Genomic DNA, 16,013 nt, shown 5'->3' with positions numbered 1-16,013 from the left:
GTGACTCAGCCGGATGTGGCAGCGCCGGATGCTGAGGGAGGTACAGGGGGTCCCCCTCGGAAATGACTCAGAGAGACACCGGGGGGTCCCCACCTTTATTGACACCCCAAAAAGCGCGGGGAGCCGCGGGGGCAACACCTCAGTGCGACCCCCAAAACGAGGTGAACCCCCTTTCTCAGGGTTTGGGGGACATTGCATAGTTAGAACGGTGCCCCCACGCCCCCCAAAAAAAATGGGGGCACCAAACGACCCCCGGGGTTGGGAGAGGGGTCCTCCAAAAGCACCAAAAACGGGGTGCGGGGGGCACCTCGGTCTGACGTCATCTTCCATTTTGGGGAGGGGGTGTCAGGAGGTGATCGGGGTCCCGGGGGGGTTAAGGGTGCAGTCCCCCACGAGGCAGAAACACGGCTCCCCCGCGGGAGCTGCCCACGCAGAGCCGCAGCACCCCGCGCCGGGGGTCAGGGGGCTCCTGGAAAGGGTGTCACCTTTGGGGAAAGGGTGTCACTTCTTTTGGGGGAGGGACGCCCTGAACCCCCACTCCTTCCCCGAGCCAGGCAGGGGCAGCACAGGGGGTCTGAGGGGGAAAATGGGGGATTTTGAAGGGAATGGGGGATTTGGGGGACCCCGAGGTGGGGCTGAAAGGGGGTGGTAGAGCCCCACCCCCACCCCGACCCGGGCAGGGGCAACACAGGAGGGTTTGGGGGGCACTGGGAGGTTTGGGGGGATTTGGGATGTACCGAAGTGGTTTGGGGGAAAGGGAGTTTTGGGGATCTGGGATGTATCAGAGGGGTTTAGGGAGGACAGGGGGATTTGGGGGATTTGGGATGTACCAAGGGGGTTTGGAGGGGGCACAGGGGTTTGGGGGATTTGGGATGTACCAAGGGGGTTTGGAGGGCACAGGGGGTTTGGGATGTACTGAGGGAGTTTGGGGGATTTGGGATGTACTAGAGGGGGTTTGGGGGGAACAAGGGGTTTTGGGGAGATTTGGGGAGGTACCAAGGGGGTTTGGGGGATTTGGGATGTACCGAGGGGTTTGGACAGGGGTTTAGGGATGTACAGAGGGGGTTTAGGGGGACAGGAGGTTTGGGGATTTGGAAGGTACCAAAGGGGGTCTGGGGGACTGGACTGTACCACTGTGCCTGAGGGGAGAGCACTGGGGTGTCTTGCTGCATTTTTGGGGGGGGGCAATGGATTGAACCCCCTGATTTTGGGGGGGGCACTGGAACGTTCCACTGACTTGGGGGGGGGAGCCCAGGGATGTCTCACTTAGGGGGGTCCCCACCGCGTCCCCGTGAATTTGGGTCAGGAGGGTCCCGGGGATTTTGGGGGTCTCACCGTGGGGGCGGCGCAGCAGGAGGCGCAGGCGGCTGCCCCCCCCCCGGATCCGGGCCAGGGCCTGCGCGGGGCTCATCCCGGCCGTGGGGGCCCCGTTGATGGCCAGGAGCTGATCGCTGACCTGGGACCCCCCAGGGACCCCCCAAAATTAGAGACACCCCCCTGAACCCCCATGGACCCCCCAAAATTAGAGACATCCCCATGAACCCCCATTGATGGCCAGGAGCTGATCGCTGACCTGGGACCCCCAGGGACCCCGAAATTAGAGACACCCTCCCTGAACCCCATGGACCCCAAAATTAGAGACATCCCCATGGACCCCCATGGATGGCCAGGAGCTGATCACTGACCTGTGACCCCCCAGGGACCCCCAAAATTAGAGACACCCCCATGGGTCCCCCAGAACCCCCATGGATGGCCAGGAGCTGATCACTGACCTGTGGACCCCCAAAATTAGACACCCCCTGGACCCCGTAGACCCCCCTGCCCCCAGGGACCCCCAAATTAGAGCGCTGATCCCCATGGATGATCAGGGCTGATCACTGACCTGCGATCCCCCAGGGACCCCCAAAATTAGAGACACTCCCCCTGAACCCCATGGACCCCCTAAAGTCTCAGAGACATCCCCCGATGGACACCCCCATGGATGGCCAGGAGCTGATCACTTGTGCCACCCCCAGGGACCCCCAAAGTTACAGACACCCCATTGAACCCCCCAAAATTAGAGACACCCCATGAGCCCCCATGCATGGCCAGGAGCTGATCACTGACCTGCAACCCCCCAGGGACCCCCCAAAATTAGAGACACCCCCATGGACCCCCAAATGTTACTGACCCCTAGATCCAGCTCCCATGACCCCCGTCCCTCCAGGACTCCCCAGTACCCCTGAACCCCCTTTCTCCCCCAAGACCCCCATAACCCCCCTCGGACCCTCACACCCCCAGAGGAACCCCCAGTGACCCCCAAATCCTCTTTCTCCCCTCCCCAAGCCCCTCCCAGCACTCCCCTAAATCCCCTGGACCCCCATAACCACCACCCCTGCCCCCCATTTCCACTCCCAGACCCTCAATACCCCCCAGACCCCATTACCCCCAGCACCCCCATAACGCCCCTGGACCCCCATAACCCCCAGCACCCCATAACCCCCAGCACCCCCATAACCCCCAAACCCCATTACCCCCAAACCCCATTACTCCCCAGCCCCCATTTGCACCCCCATAACTCCATTTCTACCTCCTGGACACTCATTACCCCACCCAGACCCCATAACTCACCCCAGACCCCCATTACCCCCCAAGCCCCATTACCCCAGCCACCCTACCCACCCGCCCCCATTTCACCTCCCAGACCCTCATTACCCCCGACTCCCATAACTCACCCTCAGACCCCATTACCCCCAGCACCCCCATTTCCACCCTCACCCCCATAACCCCACCCAGCACTCCCATAACCCTCCCCAAGCCCCTCCAAGACCCCCATAACCCCCAGCACCCCATAACCCCCAGCACCCCATTACCCCCTGGACCCCATAACCCCTCCTCAAGCCCTCAGGACCCCATTTCCAACCCCGGCACCCCTAACCCCCAGACCCCATAACCCCCCCAAACCCCCATTACCCTCCCCGGACCCCCATCACTCCCCCAGCCCCCATTTGCACCCCCATGCCCCCATTTCTACCTCCTGGACCCTCATTACCACCCCCAGACCCCATAACCCCCCCAGCCCCATACCCCCCAGGCCCCCATTACCCCCTCTGGACCCCCATAACCCCCAGACCCCCATAACCCCCCCAAGCCCCCATTACCCCCCAAACCCCCATTACCCTCCCAGCCCCCATTACCCCTCTGACTCCCATAACCCCCAGCCCCCATTTCCTCCAGACCCTCATTACCCCCAGACCCCCATAACCCCCAGCCCCAAAATCCCCCAGCACCCCCATAACCCCCCCAGCCCCCCATTTCACCCCCAGGCCCCCATAGCCCCCCCAGCACCCCCATAACTCCTTCCCAGCACCCCCATAACCACCCCGACCCCCATAACTCCCCCTAAACCCCCATTTCCACCCCCAGGACTTCCATAACCCCCCAGCACCCCAGACCCACCCCAGACCCCCATTACCCCTCCCCAAGTCCTCCAAGACCCCCATTGCCCCACCCTGGACCCCTCATTACCCCCAAGTCCCTCCCAAGACCCCCATAATCCCCTCCCCAGCACTCCCATAACCCCTCCTCAAACCCTCCAAGACCCCCATTTCCACCCCCAGCACCCCCATAACTCCTTCCCAGCCCCCATAACCCCCCCAGCACCCCCATAACCCCCTGGACCCCCATTACCCCCCCAGCACCTCCATAACCCCTTCCCAGCCCCCATAACCAACCCCTGGACCCCCATTTCCATCCCCACGACTTCCATAACCCCCAGCACCCCCAGACCCACCCCAGACCCCCATAACCCCTCCCCAAATCCCTCCAAGACCCCCATAACCCTCCCCAGCACTCCCATAACCCCTCCTCAAACCCCTCCAAGACCCCCATTTCCACCCCCAGCACCCCACATCCCCCCCAGCCCCCCAACCACCCCCCTGGACCCCCATAACCCCTCCCAGCACCCCATAACTCCTTCCCAGCACCCCCATAACCCCCCTGACCCTGTAACTCCCCCAGACCCCCATTTCCACCCCAGGATTCCATAACCCCCAGCAGCCCCAGACCCACCCCAGACCCCATTACCCTCCCCAAGTCCCTCCAAGACCCCCATTACCCCACCCTGGACCCCATTACCCCCCCTCCCAGCACCCCATAACCCCACCCTGTAACCCCCATTACCCCCAAGTCCCTCCAAGACCCCATAATCCCTCCCCAGCACCCCATAACCCTCCTCAAGCCCCTCCAAGACCCCATTTCACCCCAGCACCCCAGCAACCCCCCCAGCCCCCATAACTCCCTCCCAGCACCCCATAACCCCCTGGACCCCTAAAACCTCCCCAGCACCCCATAGCCCCCGCGACCCCCATAACTCAGCACCCCCATTACCCCACTCCAGACCCCATAACTCCCCCAACCCCATCCCCCATCCCCGTACCTGGATGCAGCCGCAGCGCTGGGCGAGCCCCCTCAGCGCCAGCTCCGCACGAAAACCCCCGAGGGGCCCCCCCGGAGGCTGAACCCGAAACCCCCCGGGCCCCGCGGCAGCTCCACTGAGAACTGAACCAGTAACACCAGTTACACACCAGTATAAACCAGTAACCCCCCGGGCCCCGCGGCAGCTCCACCGAGAACTGAACCAGTAACACCAGTTACACACCAGTATAAACCAGTTACACACCAGTATAAACCAGTAACCCCCCGGGCCCCGCGGCAGCTCCACCGAGAACTGAACCAGTATACACCAGTTACACACCAGTAAAACCAGTTACACACCAGTATAAACCAGTAACGCCCCGGGCCCCGCGGCAGCTCCACTGAGAACTGAACCAGTAACACCAGTTACACACCAGTATAGACCAGTAACCCCCCGGGCCCCGCGGCAGCTCCACCGAGAACTGAACCAGTATAAACCAGTTACACACCAGTATAAACCAGTAACCCCCCCGGGCCCCGCGGCAGCTCCACCGAGAACTGAACCAGTATAAACCAGTTACACACCAGTACAGACCAGTACAAACCAGTTACACACCAGTTACACACCAGTACAGACCAGTACAAAGCAGTTAGTTACACACCAGTACAAACCAGTTACACACCAGTTACACACCAGTACAAACCAGTTACACACCAATACAAACCAGTAACCAGTACAAACCAGTTAGTTACACACCAGTACAAACCAGTTACACACCAGTTACACACCAGTACAAACCAGTTACACACCAATACTAACCAGTAACCAGTACAAACCAGTTACACACCAGTTACACACCAATACAAACCAGTAACCAGTACAAACCAGTTAGTTACACACCAGTACAAACCAGTTACACACCAGTTAGTTACACACCAGTATAAACCAGTTACACATCAGTACAAACCAGTTACACACCAGTGCTGTACCAGGACACACCGATTGCACAGGAGTAACACACCAGTAGAAGCCAGTTACACACCAGTACAAACCCACTACACACCAGTAATGTACCAGGACACACCAGTTGCACACCAGTAACACACCAGTACAAACTAGTTACACACCAGTACAAACCACTAACACACCAATGCCCCACCCCAGGTCCTCAGGGTACCTCCACCCCAGCCCTCCCCAGTCCCTCCCAGTGCCCTCCCAGTGCTCCCAGTTACCCTCCCAGTCCCTCCCAGAGCTCCCAGTTACCCTCCCAGTCCCTCCCAGAGCTCCCAATCCCCCCCCAGCCCTCCCAGTGCTCCTCCCAGTGCTCCCAGTCCGTACCTGTGCCCCGCCCAGGCCGTACCCCGGCTCCAGGTCCATCCCTGGGGGAGAGGGAGGGGTGGGCCCAGTGCTCCCAGTGCCTCCCAGTACACCCCAGTAGCCACCCAGTGCTCCCCAGTCCCCTCCCACTGGCACCAGGCCCTGTCCCAGTGCTCCCAGTTCCCTTAGCACTGCTCCCAGTGCTCCCAGTCCCCTCCCAGTGCCCTCCCAGTATCACCCCAGTCTCCCCAGTCCTGCTCCCAGTGGCCCCAGTGCCCCTACCCTCCTCCCAGCGTCCTCCCAGTTTCTCCCAGTAACACCCAGTACACCCCAGTAGCCAACCAGTTCCCCAGTCCCCTCCTACTGTCACCAGTCCCCATCCCAGTCCCTCCCAGTATCGCTCCCAGTGCCCCCAGTGCGCTCCCAGCCCCTCTCCCAGTGCCCCCAGTGCCTCCCAGTGCCCTCCCAGCCCCTCCCAGTGCCCCCAGTGCCTCCCAGTGCCCTCCCAGGCCCCCTCCCAGTGCCCCCAGTGCCTCACAGTGCCCTCCCAGGCCCCCTCCCAGTGCCCCCAGTGCTCCCAGTGCCTCTCAGCCCCTCTCCCAGTGCTCCCAGTGCTCCCAGTGCCCTCCCAGCCCCTCTCCCAGTGCTCCCAGTACCGGTTGGCAGCAGGTCCCGGGGTTCAGGGCCCACGAAACTGGTGGCGGCCACGGGCTCGGGGGGGGCTCCGGGGCCTGGGGGGACACACCCAGTGCTCCCAGTGCTCCCAGTGCCCCCAGTGACCCCCCCAGTGCTCCCAGTGACCCCCCAGTGTCCCTCCCAGTGCTCCCAGTGACCTCCCAGTGCTCCCAGTGACCCCCAGTGCTCCCAGTGACCCCCAGTGACCTCCTCCCAGTGCTCCCAGTGACCTCCCAGTGCTCCCAGTGACCTCCCAGTGCTCCCAGTGACTCCCAGTGACCTCCCAGTGCTCCCAGTGACCCCCAGTGCCCTCCCAGTGCTCCCAGTGACCTCCCAGTGACCCCCAGTGACCCCCAGCCCAGTGACTCCCAGTGACCCCCAGTGACTCCCCAGTGACTCCCAGTGACCTCCCAGTGACCCTCCCAGTGACCTCCCAGTGACCCCCAGTGACCCCCAGTGCCCCCAGTGACCCCCAGTGACCCTCCCAGTGCTCCCAGTGACCCCCAGTGACCTCCCAGTGACCCCCCAGTGCTCCCAGTGACCCCCAGTGCTCCCCAGTGGCCCCCAGTGACCTCCCCAGTGACCCCCAGTGCTCCCAGTGACCCCGCAACTCCCTTCCCAGTAATCTCCCAGTGCCTCCCAGTTACCATCCCAGAGCATCCCAGTCCCTCTTTCAGTCTCTCCCATTGCCCCCAGTCCCACCCCACTTCCTCCCAGTGCCCCCAATCCTCCCCCAGTCCCGCTCCCAGTCCCCCCAGTTCCTCCCAGTGCCCCAGTCCTCCCAGTCCCTCCCAGTGCTCCCAGTGCTCCCAGTTGGACGCACCGAGGCTCCTGAGCAGCAGCACGAGGTCCCCGTCGTGGGGCCGGATCGGGGTGGGGGTGGGGCCTGACCCCAGGGCGGGGGCTCTGGGGCGGCAGGGGAGGGGGCGGCTGTACCGAGCACGCAGGACCCCCCACGACCACCACCACTCACTGGGGAGACACAGAGTCAGGACCCCAAACACAGGACCCCCAAAACCAAGAGACCCCCCACGACCACCACCACTCACTGGGGAGAGTGAGTTAGAGACCCCCAAAACCAGAGACCCCCTACGACCACCACCACACTCACTGGGGACAACGGTTAGAGACCCCCCAAAAACAGGGACCCCCAAAAACAGGGACCCCCCACGACCACCACCACACTCACTGGGGAGAGTGAGTTAGAGACCCCCCAAAAACAGGGAACCCCCACGACCACCACCACACTCACTGGGGGACACAACGGGTTAGAGACCCCCAAAACCAGAGACCCCCTCGACCACCACCACACTCACTGGGACACGAGTCAGGGACCCCCAAAACCAGAGACCCCCCACGACCCCCTACACTCACTGGGGGGACAACGGTTAGAGACCCCCCCAAAACCAGGAGACCCCCCACGACCACCACCACACTCACTGGGAGGGACACAGAGTCAGGACCCCCCAAACACAGGGACCCCCCAAAACCAGAGACCCCCCACGACCACCACCACACTCACTGGGGAGAGTGAGTTAGAGACCCCCCAAAACCAGGGACTCCCCTACGACCACCACCACACTCACTGGGGACACACGAGTCAGGGACCCCCCAAAACCAGGGACCCCCCGACCACCCCCACACTCACTGGGGGACACAGTCAGGGACCCCCAAAAACAGGGACCCCTCCCCAAAAACAGGGACCCTGGGGACCCCGATCACAGCCTCTCCCCAGGTAAGAGACTCCCCGCCCCTCGGCAATTGGGGACCTCCAGGGGTTGGAGACCCTCCTCAAGTGAGAGCCCCCCCAAAGGTGACTGACCCTCCCCGGGAATTGGGGAACCCCCTGGGAATTGGGGACCCCCAAATTCTGCCCTCCCCCCTCACCGCTGGGCCCCAGCGGTGCCTCCGGGGCGGCATCGGGGTGGGGCCCCCCGAGCTGTGGGGGCAGCGCCTGGGGGCACCAGTGACACCAGTGACCTCCCAGTAACGGCCCAGTCACCTCCCAGTAACGGCCCAGTCACCTCCCAGTAACGGCCCAGTGCTCCCAGTCACCTCCCAGTAACGGCCCAGTGCCCCCCCAGTGCTCCCAGTAACTGCCCCGTGCCCCGCCCAGTAACCTCCCCATTTCCCCCCAGTGCTCCCAGCAACCTCCCAGTGCCGCCCCAGTGCTCCCAGTTTTCTCCCAGTGCCACCAGTTTCCTCCTCAGTGCTCCCAGTATCCTCTCCCAGTGCCACCAGTATCCTGCCACTGCTCCCAGTATCCTCTCCCAGTGCCCCTCAGTGATCCCGGTGTCCTCCCGAGCTCCCCCAGTGTTCCCAGTGTCCCCCCAGTGCTCCCAGTATCCCCTCATTTCCCCCCCACCGTTCCCAGCATCCTCCCAGTTCCCCCCTACACCATCCCAGTTCCCCCCTCCATCACCCCAGATCCCCCCCAGTGTTCCCAGTACCCCCCCAGTGCTCCCAGTACCCCCAAGTGCTCCCAGTTCCCCCCCACAACATCCCAGTTCCCCCCTCCATCACCCCAATTCCCCCCCAGTGCTCCCAGTATCCCCACCAGTCCTTCCAGCATCCCCCCAGTCCCTTCCCAGTGCTCCCAGCTCCCCCCATCACCCCAGTTCCCCCAGTTCCTTCCCAATATCCCCACCAGTCCTTCCAGTCCCCCTCCAGTTCCTTCCCAGTGCTCCCAGTTCCCCCTACACCACCCCAGTTCCCTCCCCATCACCCCAGTTCCCCTCGGTGCTCCCAGTTCCCTTACACCATCCCAGTTCCCTCAAACACCACCCCAGTTCCCCCTCCATCACCCCAGTTCCACCCTCATCACCCCAGTCCTCCCCCAGTGCTCCCAGTTCCCCCCCCAGTCCCCCCCAGTTCCCGCCCCTCCCCCCGGTACCGCCGCGGGGTCTCCACGGCAACGGGCGCGAGGCCGGCGGGCGCGAGCGGCGGCGGCGCGGGGAGGGGGTGACGGACGGGCGGCTCCGCCAATCAGCGCTCGCACCGCGCGGGACAACACTGATTGGCAAGTATAGAAACCAATCAGAGGCCGAACTTCCCTGGGAGGGCGGGACAAACCAACTCCACCAATCAGCGGTGGAGGCGGGACTGTCGCGCCGCAAAGGCTGCCGGGAGTTGTAGTACCGCCATATTCACTCCCACAGCGCCCCGCGGCACAAGATGGCGGCGGGCGGCGGAGCGGGAGCGGCGGCGGCGGCGGCCGAGGGGGGACCCGGCGGGGCCGGGGCGCTCCGGAGGGCTGCTGGGTGCCGCGGGGCCCGTGTCGTTCGCGTTCAGCCGCAGGGCCGAGCGGAGGCGGCCGCTGCCCGCGGGGCCGTGCGCGGAGCCCGGCGCGGGGCCCGACAGCGACACCGACACGGAGCTCCTGACGGCGGTGGAGGACCGAGAGCTGCTCGGGTGGGCGGGGACGCGGAGAGGAGGGGGCGTGGCTTTGGGTGGGGGCGTGGCTTTGTGGGGGCGTGGGTTTGGGTGGGGGCGTGGCTTGCTGCGATACAAGCCTTAGCTGGCCGGGGGCGTGGCTCGTTAGGGGGCGTGGTCTGGAGTAGGAATCGCCATATAAGGACCGTCTGGGGGCGTGGCCTGAGGCGGGGTCAGAGCTCCCGTTTAAAGTTCCCGCCGGGGCGTGGCTTTAGCTGGGGGCGTGGCTTTAGCTGGGGGCGTGGCTGAGCGGCCATTCCGGGTTTAAAGGCTCGGGTTAGGGCGTGGCTTGGGAAAGGGGCGTGGCTTCAACCAAGGGGCGTGGTTTGATGAGGGGTCTCTCGTTTGGGGGCGTGGTTTCAGCAGGGGGCGTGGCCAAACCTGGGGTCTCATTACAGGGGTATTGAGGGTGGGACTCGAGTGTAGGGTGTGGCCCGAGTTATTTGCATAGGGGGCGTGGCTTGTGAATGCCCTCCCTTATATGGTTATTTGAGGGTGTGGCCTAATATGCTGATGATTGGGCGTGGCTCAGGTGGGGGCGTCACATCATGTTAATAATTTTGGATGTGGGTTTGGGGTGGGGGGTGCCTCTATGCAGGGGCGTGGCATAGCACGATGTGGGCGTGGCTAACGCCCTGACCCCGCCCCCAGCACGCGGCCGGCCCCTCCCCCAAGGAGCTCGTAGATCCCCTGATCCCCCAACCGATGGAGGAACCCGAGCCCCCGCGCCCAAGCAGGCCCCGCCCCAGCGCCGACGGACACGCCCCTCCTCCAACCACGCCCCCAAGGCAGACCCCGCCCCAGCACAGACCCCGCTCCTCGGGGACCCCTGACCCCCTCGGTGGAGGCTCAGGCGGTGCAGGAGCTGCTCCAGGGTGAGTTGGGGATTTTGGGGTGGGGTGAATCTTGGGGTCCCCGAGAGCACAGGGGGTCCTGGGGGCCCCAAAGCCCCCTGACCTCCCCCACCCCACAGAGGCGCGGCAGAGTCGGGAACAGCCCCAGGAGGGGTCGGGACCCCCCATCGCCATCCCCCTCCAGCTGCCGGACAGGGACGTGGCCACCGGACCACAGCCGGTGAGGGACCCCCAAAACACCCCCTGGGACCCCCAAAACACCCCTGGGACCCCCAGGAACCTCCAAAACACCCCTGGGACCCCCAAAACACCCCCTGGGACCCCAAAACACCCCTAGGACCCCCAAACACCCCCTGGGACCCCCAAAACAGCCCTAGGGACCCCTAGGAACCCCCAAAACACCCCCTGGGACACCCAAACACCCCCTGGGACCCCCAAACACCCCTCTGGGACCCCCAAACACCCCCAGGGACCCCAAAACACCCTCTGGGACCCCCAAACACCCCCTGGGACCCCCAAAACACCCCCTGGGACCCCCAAAACACCCCCTGAGACCCCCAAACACCCTCTGGGACCCCAAAACACCCCCTGGGACCCCAAAACACCCCTGGGACCCCAAAACACCCCCAGGACCCCAAACATCCCCCTGGGACCCCCAAAACACCCCTGGGACCCCCAAAACACCCCCTGGGACCCCCCAAAACACCCCCTGCGACCCCCAGACACCTCCAGGACCCTTGGAGAGAACCCCCAGGACCCCAAACACCCACCCCCTGGGATCCCTTGAGACCCCTGGGACCCCAAACACCCCAGGACCCTCAGAGGGACCCCCAGGACCCCATACAACCCTCCTGGGACCCTAAACACCCCGTGGGACCCTCCAGAGTGACCCCTGGGACCCCTTGAGACCCCCTGGGACCCCCAAACACCCCCAGGACCCTCAGAGGGAACCCCCAGGACCCCAAACAACCCTCCTGGGACCCCTAAACACCCCGTGGGACCCTCAGAGTGACCCCCTGGGACCCCCAAACACCCTCTCAGGATCCCCAAACACCACCCAGGACCCCCAGAGTGACCCCCTGGGACCCCCAAAGTGTCCCCCCAGCCCCACAACTGCCCTCTACGACCCCCAAACTGCTCCCCACACCCCTTAACCCCCCTGTGCCCCCAGACCCCCAGGACTACGAGGCGGTGCCCGTGGGGCAGTTCGGGCTGGCCATGCTGCGGGGGATGGGCTGGAGCCACGGCCAGGGCATCGGCTCGCACCTTCCCAGGTGAGGGGGCACCCCAAAATGGGGGGACATCCTGAACCCCTGAGCCCCTGAAACCAGGGAACCCCCTGAGCTCCCAAACCAGGGGACACCCTGAACCCCCTGAGCCCCCCAAACCTGCAGGGGATGGGCTGGAGCCACGGGCAGGGCATTGGGGCACCTGCCCCAGGTGAGGGGGCACCCCTGAACCCCCCCATGAACCCCCCCAAACCAGGGGGACACCCCTGAACCCCCTCTGGACACCCCAAACCTGCGGGGGATGGGCTGGAACCACGGGCAGGGCATTGGGGCACCTGCCCCAGGTGAGGGGGGGGCACCCCAAAAAGGGGGGGGGACACATCCCTGAACCCCCCCTGAGCCCCCCAAAACAGGGGAACACACCCCTGAGCCCCCCAAACCAGGGGGACACCCCTGAACCCCCCCTGAGCACCCAAAACCTGCGGGGGATGGGCTGGAGCCAAGGGTGGGGCATCGGCCGCACCTTCCCCAGGTGAGGGGGCACTCCAAAATGGGGGGGGGGACATCCCTGAACCCCCCCTGAGCCCCCCCAAACTGGGGGGACACCCCTGAACCCCCCCTGAGCCCCCCAAACCAGGGGGACACCCCTGAACCCTCCCTGAGCCCCCCAAAGGTGGGGGATGGGCTGAAGCCAAGGGTGGGGCATTGGGGCACCTGCCCCAGGTGAGGGGGGGGCACCCCAAAATGGGGGGTTACACACCCCAAAATGGGGGGGACACACCCCTGAACCCCCCTGAGCCCCCCAAAACCAGGGACACACCCCTGAGCCCCCCAAATGGGAGGGGAAGCCAAGGGCAGGGCATTGGGGCGCCTGCCCCAGGTGAGGGGGGGGAAAGACCCCCCAAAAACAGGAGGGGGGCCCCTCCTTGACTCCCCCCAAACCAGGAGAACCTGTGGGGGAAACTCTGACCCCCCCTGAACCCCCCAAAACTGGGGGGGACAGACCCCCCAAAAAGGGAGGCTTTGACACACCCCTGACCCCCCCCATTAATTTTGGGGTCCCCTGACCCCCCTTTGTCCCCCCCCAGGGTCGTGACCCCCCTGGAGCATCGGCCCCGCCCCCGGGGGTTGGGTCTGGGGGCCGAGGGGGCCCCCCCAGGGACCCCCAAACCGGGAGGAGCCCCCCCGGGGGGGCCCGGCCGTGGGAGACCCCGTGAGCATCGAGGCCGGACCACACCGGGGCGTGGAGGGCAAGGTGAGACCAGTATAAACCAGTATAAACCAGTACAGACCAGTATAAACCAGTACAGACCAGTATAAACCAGTATAAACCAGTATGGACCAGTATAAACCAGTATAGACCAGTATGCACCAGTATAAACCAGTACGCACCAGTATAAACCAGTATGGGCCAGTATAGATCAATATGGACCAGTATAAACCAGTACAAACCAGTACAGACCAGTATAAACCAGTACAGACCAGTATAAACCAGTATAGACCAGTATGGACCAGTATAAACCAGTACAGACCAGTATTAACCAATATAAACCAGTACGCACCAGTATAAACCATTATAAACCAGTACAGGCCAGTATTAACCAGTACAGACCAGTATAGACCAGTATAAACCAGTATAGATCAGTATAAACCAGTACAGACCAGTGTATACCAGTATGGACCAGTATAAACTAGTATAAAGCAGCACAGACCAGTATAAACCAGTATACACCACTATGAACCAGTATAGACTAGCACAGACCAGTATAGACCAGTGTGGGCAGTGGGGGTGCTGGGAGGGGTGAACTGGGACGGAACTGGGAGGACTGGGGGAAGGGATTGAGGCTGTTGGGGGGAATCCCAGTATGCCCAGTATGGGAATGGGGGGGACAGGGGAGTGCTGGGGTAATGGGGGAGACTGGGGACACTGGGTGGGAACTGGGGGATTGGGGGTGCTGACCCTGCTCCCAGTATGCCCAGTATGGCACTGGGAGGCACTGGGGGGTTACTGGAGTGATGGGGGTAAACTGGGAGGTTACTGGGAGGTCACTGGGGGTAACTGGGAGGCACTGGGAGCTTAGTGGGCGTAACTGGGAAGTCAGTGGGAGGTCACTGAGGGTAACTGGGAGGCACTGGGAGGTTACAGGGGGTAACTGGGATCTGTTACGGAATTACTGGGAGGTTATTGGGGGTAACTGGGAGGCACTGGGGGGTTACTGGGGATAACTGGGAGGCACTGGGGTTACTGGGAGTAACTGTGGGTAACTGGGAAGCAGTGCAGAGTTACTGGGAGATTACTGGGAGGTTCCTGGGGGGTCACTGGGAGGGCACTGGGGGGTAACTGGTGTCACTGGTGCCCCAGGTGGAGGGCCTGGACCCCGAGACCGGGCGGGCACTGGTGCGGCTCAAACTGGGGGGGCAGGTGGTGGCCGTGAACCAGCACGGCCTGCGCCCAGTCAGCACTGGTGAGTGCCCAGTATGGACCAGTGACCCTCCTCATTACACCCTGTAACCCCCCCAGTAACCCCCAATTCACACCAGTAACCCCCAGTACCCCCTGGGTTACACAGCATGGCCTGTGCCCAGTCAGCACTGGTGAGTGCCCAGTATGGACCAGTATGGACCAGTGACCCTCCTCATTACACCCTGTAACCCCCCCAGCACATCCCAGTTCTCCCCAGTACCCCCTGGGTTACACAGCACGGCCTGTGCCCAGTCAGCACTGGTGAGTGCCCAGTATGGACCAGTGACCCTCCCAGTCCCCCCAGTCTCTTCCAGTTCCCTCCCAGTCTCCCCCATTATTCCCAACTCCCCCCCAATCCCTCCCAGTGCCCCCTCAGTCCCTCCCAGTTGCTCTCAGTCACCCCCAGTCTCTCCCAGTCCCCCAGTCCCCTCTCAGTCCTCTCCCAGTTCCCCCCAGTCCCCCCCAGTTCCTCCCAGTACCTCCCAGTTCCCCCCAGGTGCCCAGAAGGGCCCCGAGGGGGGCACAGGTCGGGGACCCCCAACGGGGAGAAGAGGAAGGAGCCCCCAAACCCCAGAGGTGAGGGGGGATCTGGGAGTCCACGAGTTTTTGGGGGACTGGGGTCTTTGGGGGTTGTGACCCTGGGGGCTTTAAGGGGTCCCCAAGTTTTTGGGGGTCTCTGGGAGGTTGTGACCTCTGGGGGTCCCTGGGGTCCCCGAGTTTTGGGGGGACTGGGGGTCTTTGGGAGGTTGTGACCTCTGGGGTCCCTGAGAGGGTTCCGAGGGCTTTGGGGGACTGGGGGTCTTTGGGGGGTCCCTGAGTTTTTGGGGGGACTGGGAGGGTCTTTGGGGGTTGTGACCCTGGGGGTCTTTGGGGGTCCCTGGGCTTGGGGGAGCCCTTTGGGGAGTCTCCGAGTTTTGAGGGGGCCTGGGGGAGTCTTTAAGGGGTCCCCAAGTTTTTGGGGAGTGGGGGTCTTTGGGGGTTGTGACCCCTGGGGGTCTTTGGGGGTCCCTGGGCTTGGGGGAGCCCTTTTGGGGGTCTCCGAGTTTTGAGGGGGCCTGGGAGGGTCTTTAAGAGGGTCCCTGAGTTTTTGGGGGACTGGGGGTCTTTACGGGGTTTGTGACCCCTGGGGGTCTTTGGAGGTGGGGGGGTCCCAGGGCTTGGGGTTTTTGGGGGTCCTGAGTTTTGGGGGTAGGGGTAGGAGAGGGACAGGGGTTTTTGGGGGTGGGGGCCTTGGGGGTCCATGAGCTTTTAGGGGTGTCCCTGAGGTTTTTGGGGTGTCCCTGCACCCCCCTTGACCCCCCCTGTGCCCCCCCCAGGCCGGTGAAGCATTTTCGGGGGGACCCCCCCGGGACCCCCCATTGGCTGCGGAGGGACCTGCGGGTGCGCTGCGTGGACAGGACCTTCCACAGGGGGCGCTACTACAACTGCAAGGTGGGGGGGACCCCAAAACACCTCAAAAACACCTCAAAATCACACCCAGGACCCCCCAAAACCCCCCAGAGAACCCCAAAATCCCCCCCTCATGCACAGGACCTTCCACAGGGGGCGCTACTACAACTGCAAGGTGGGGGGACCCCAAAAACACCCCAAAACCACCCCAAAACCACCTCAAAAACACAACCAGGACCCCCAAAAACCCCCCAAAG

The 16,013-nt window shown here is 63.5% G+C and overlaps 2 protein-coding genes across 2 annotated transcripts; one reads left to right on the top strand and one right to left on the bottom strand.

Moving 5' to 3' along the window:
* Positions 1-1,266: 1,266 nt before the first annotated feature.
* LOC126653209 (actin nucleation-promoting factor WAS-like) lies at positions 1,267-9,532 on the bottom strand (the record flags this gene model as incomplete). The annotated part of the gene is made up of 5 exons (XM_050340731.1): positions 9,527-9,532; positions 8,276-8,342; positions 7,212-7,360; positions 6,370-6,444; positions 1,267-1,456 (listed from the first exon to the last, which is right to left on the bottom strand). Coding segments are annotated over exons 1-5 (487 nt in total), but the record flags the coding sequence as incomplete, so codon positions are not given.
* Positions 9,533-9,608: 76 nt separating this feature from the next.
* GPKOW (G-patch domain and KOW motifs) lies at positions 9,609-15,798 on the top strand (the record flags this gene model as incomplete). Its single annotated transcript, XM_050340733.1, is given in 11 exon segments — positions 9,609-9,799; positions 10,472-10,501; positions 10,613-10,695; positions 10,794-10,894; positions 11,854-11,948; positions 12,992-13,060; positions 13,062-13,158; positions 14,266-14,368; positions 14,864-14,928; positions 14,930-14,943; positions 15,684-15,798. Coding segments are annotated over 11 exon segments (963 nt in total), but the record flags the coding sequence as incomplete, so codon positions are not given.
* Between the last annotated feature and the right edge of the window lie 215 nt (positions 15,799-16,013).

This window comes from Myiozetetes cayanensis, unplaced genomic scaffold, assembly GCF_022539395.1.
Source record: "Myiozetetes cayanensis isolate MyiCay16 unplaced genomic scaffold, myiCay2020 scf970, whole genome shotgun sequence".
NCBI lineage: Eukaryota > Metazoa > Chordata > Aves > Passeriformes > Tyrannidae > Myiozetetes > Myiozetetes cayanensis.
The sequence above is the reverse complement of the archived record's forward strand: the minus strand, read 5'-3'. Positions and strand labels throughout refer to the sequence as shown.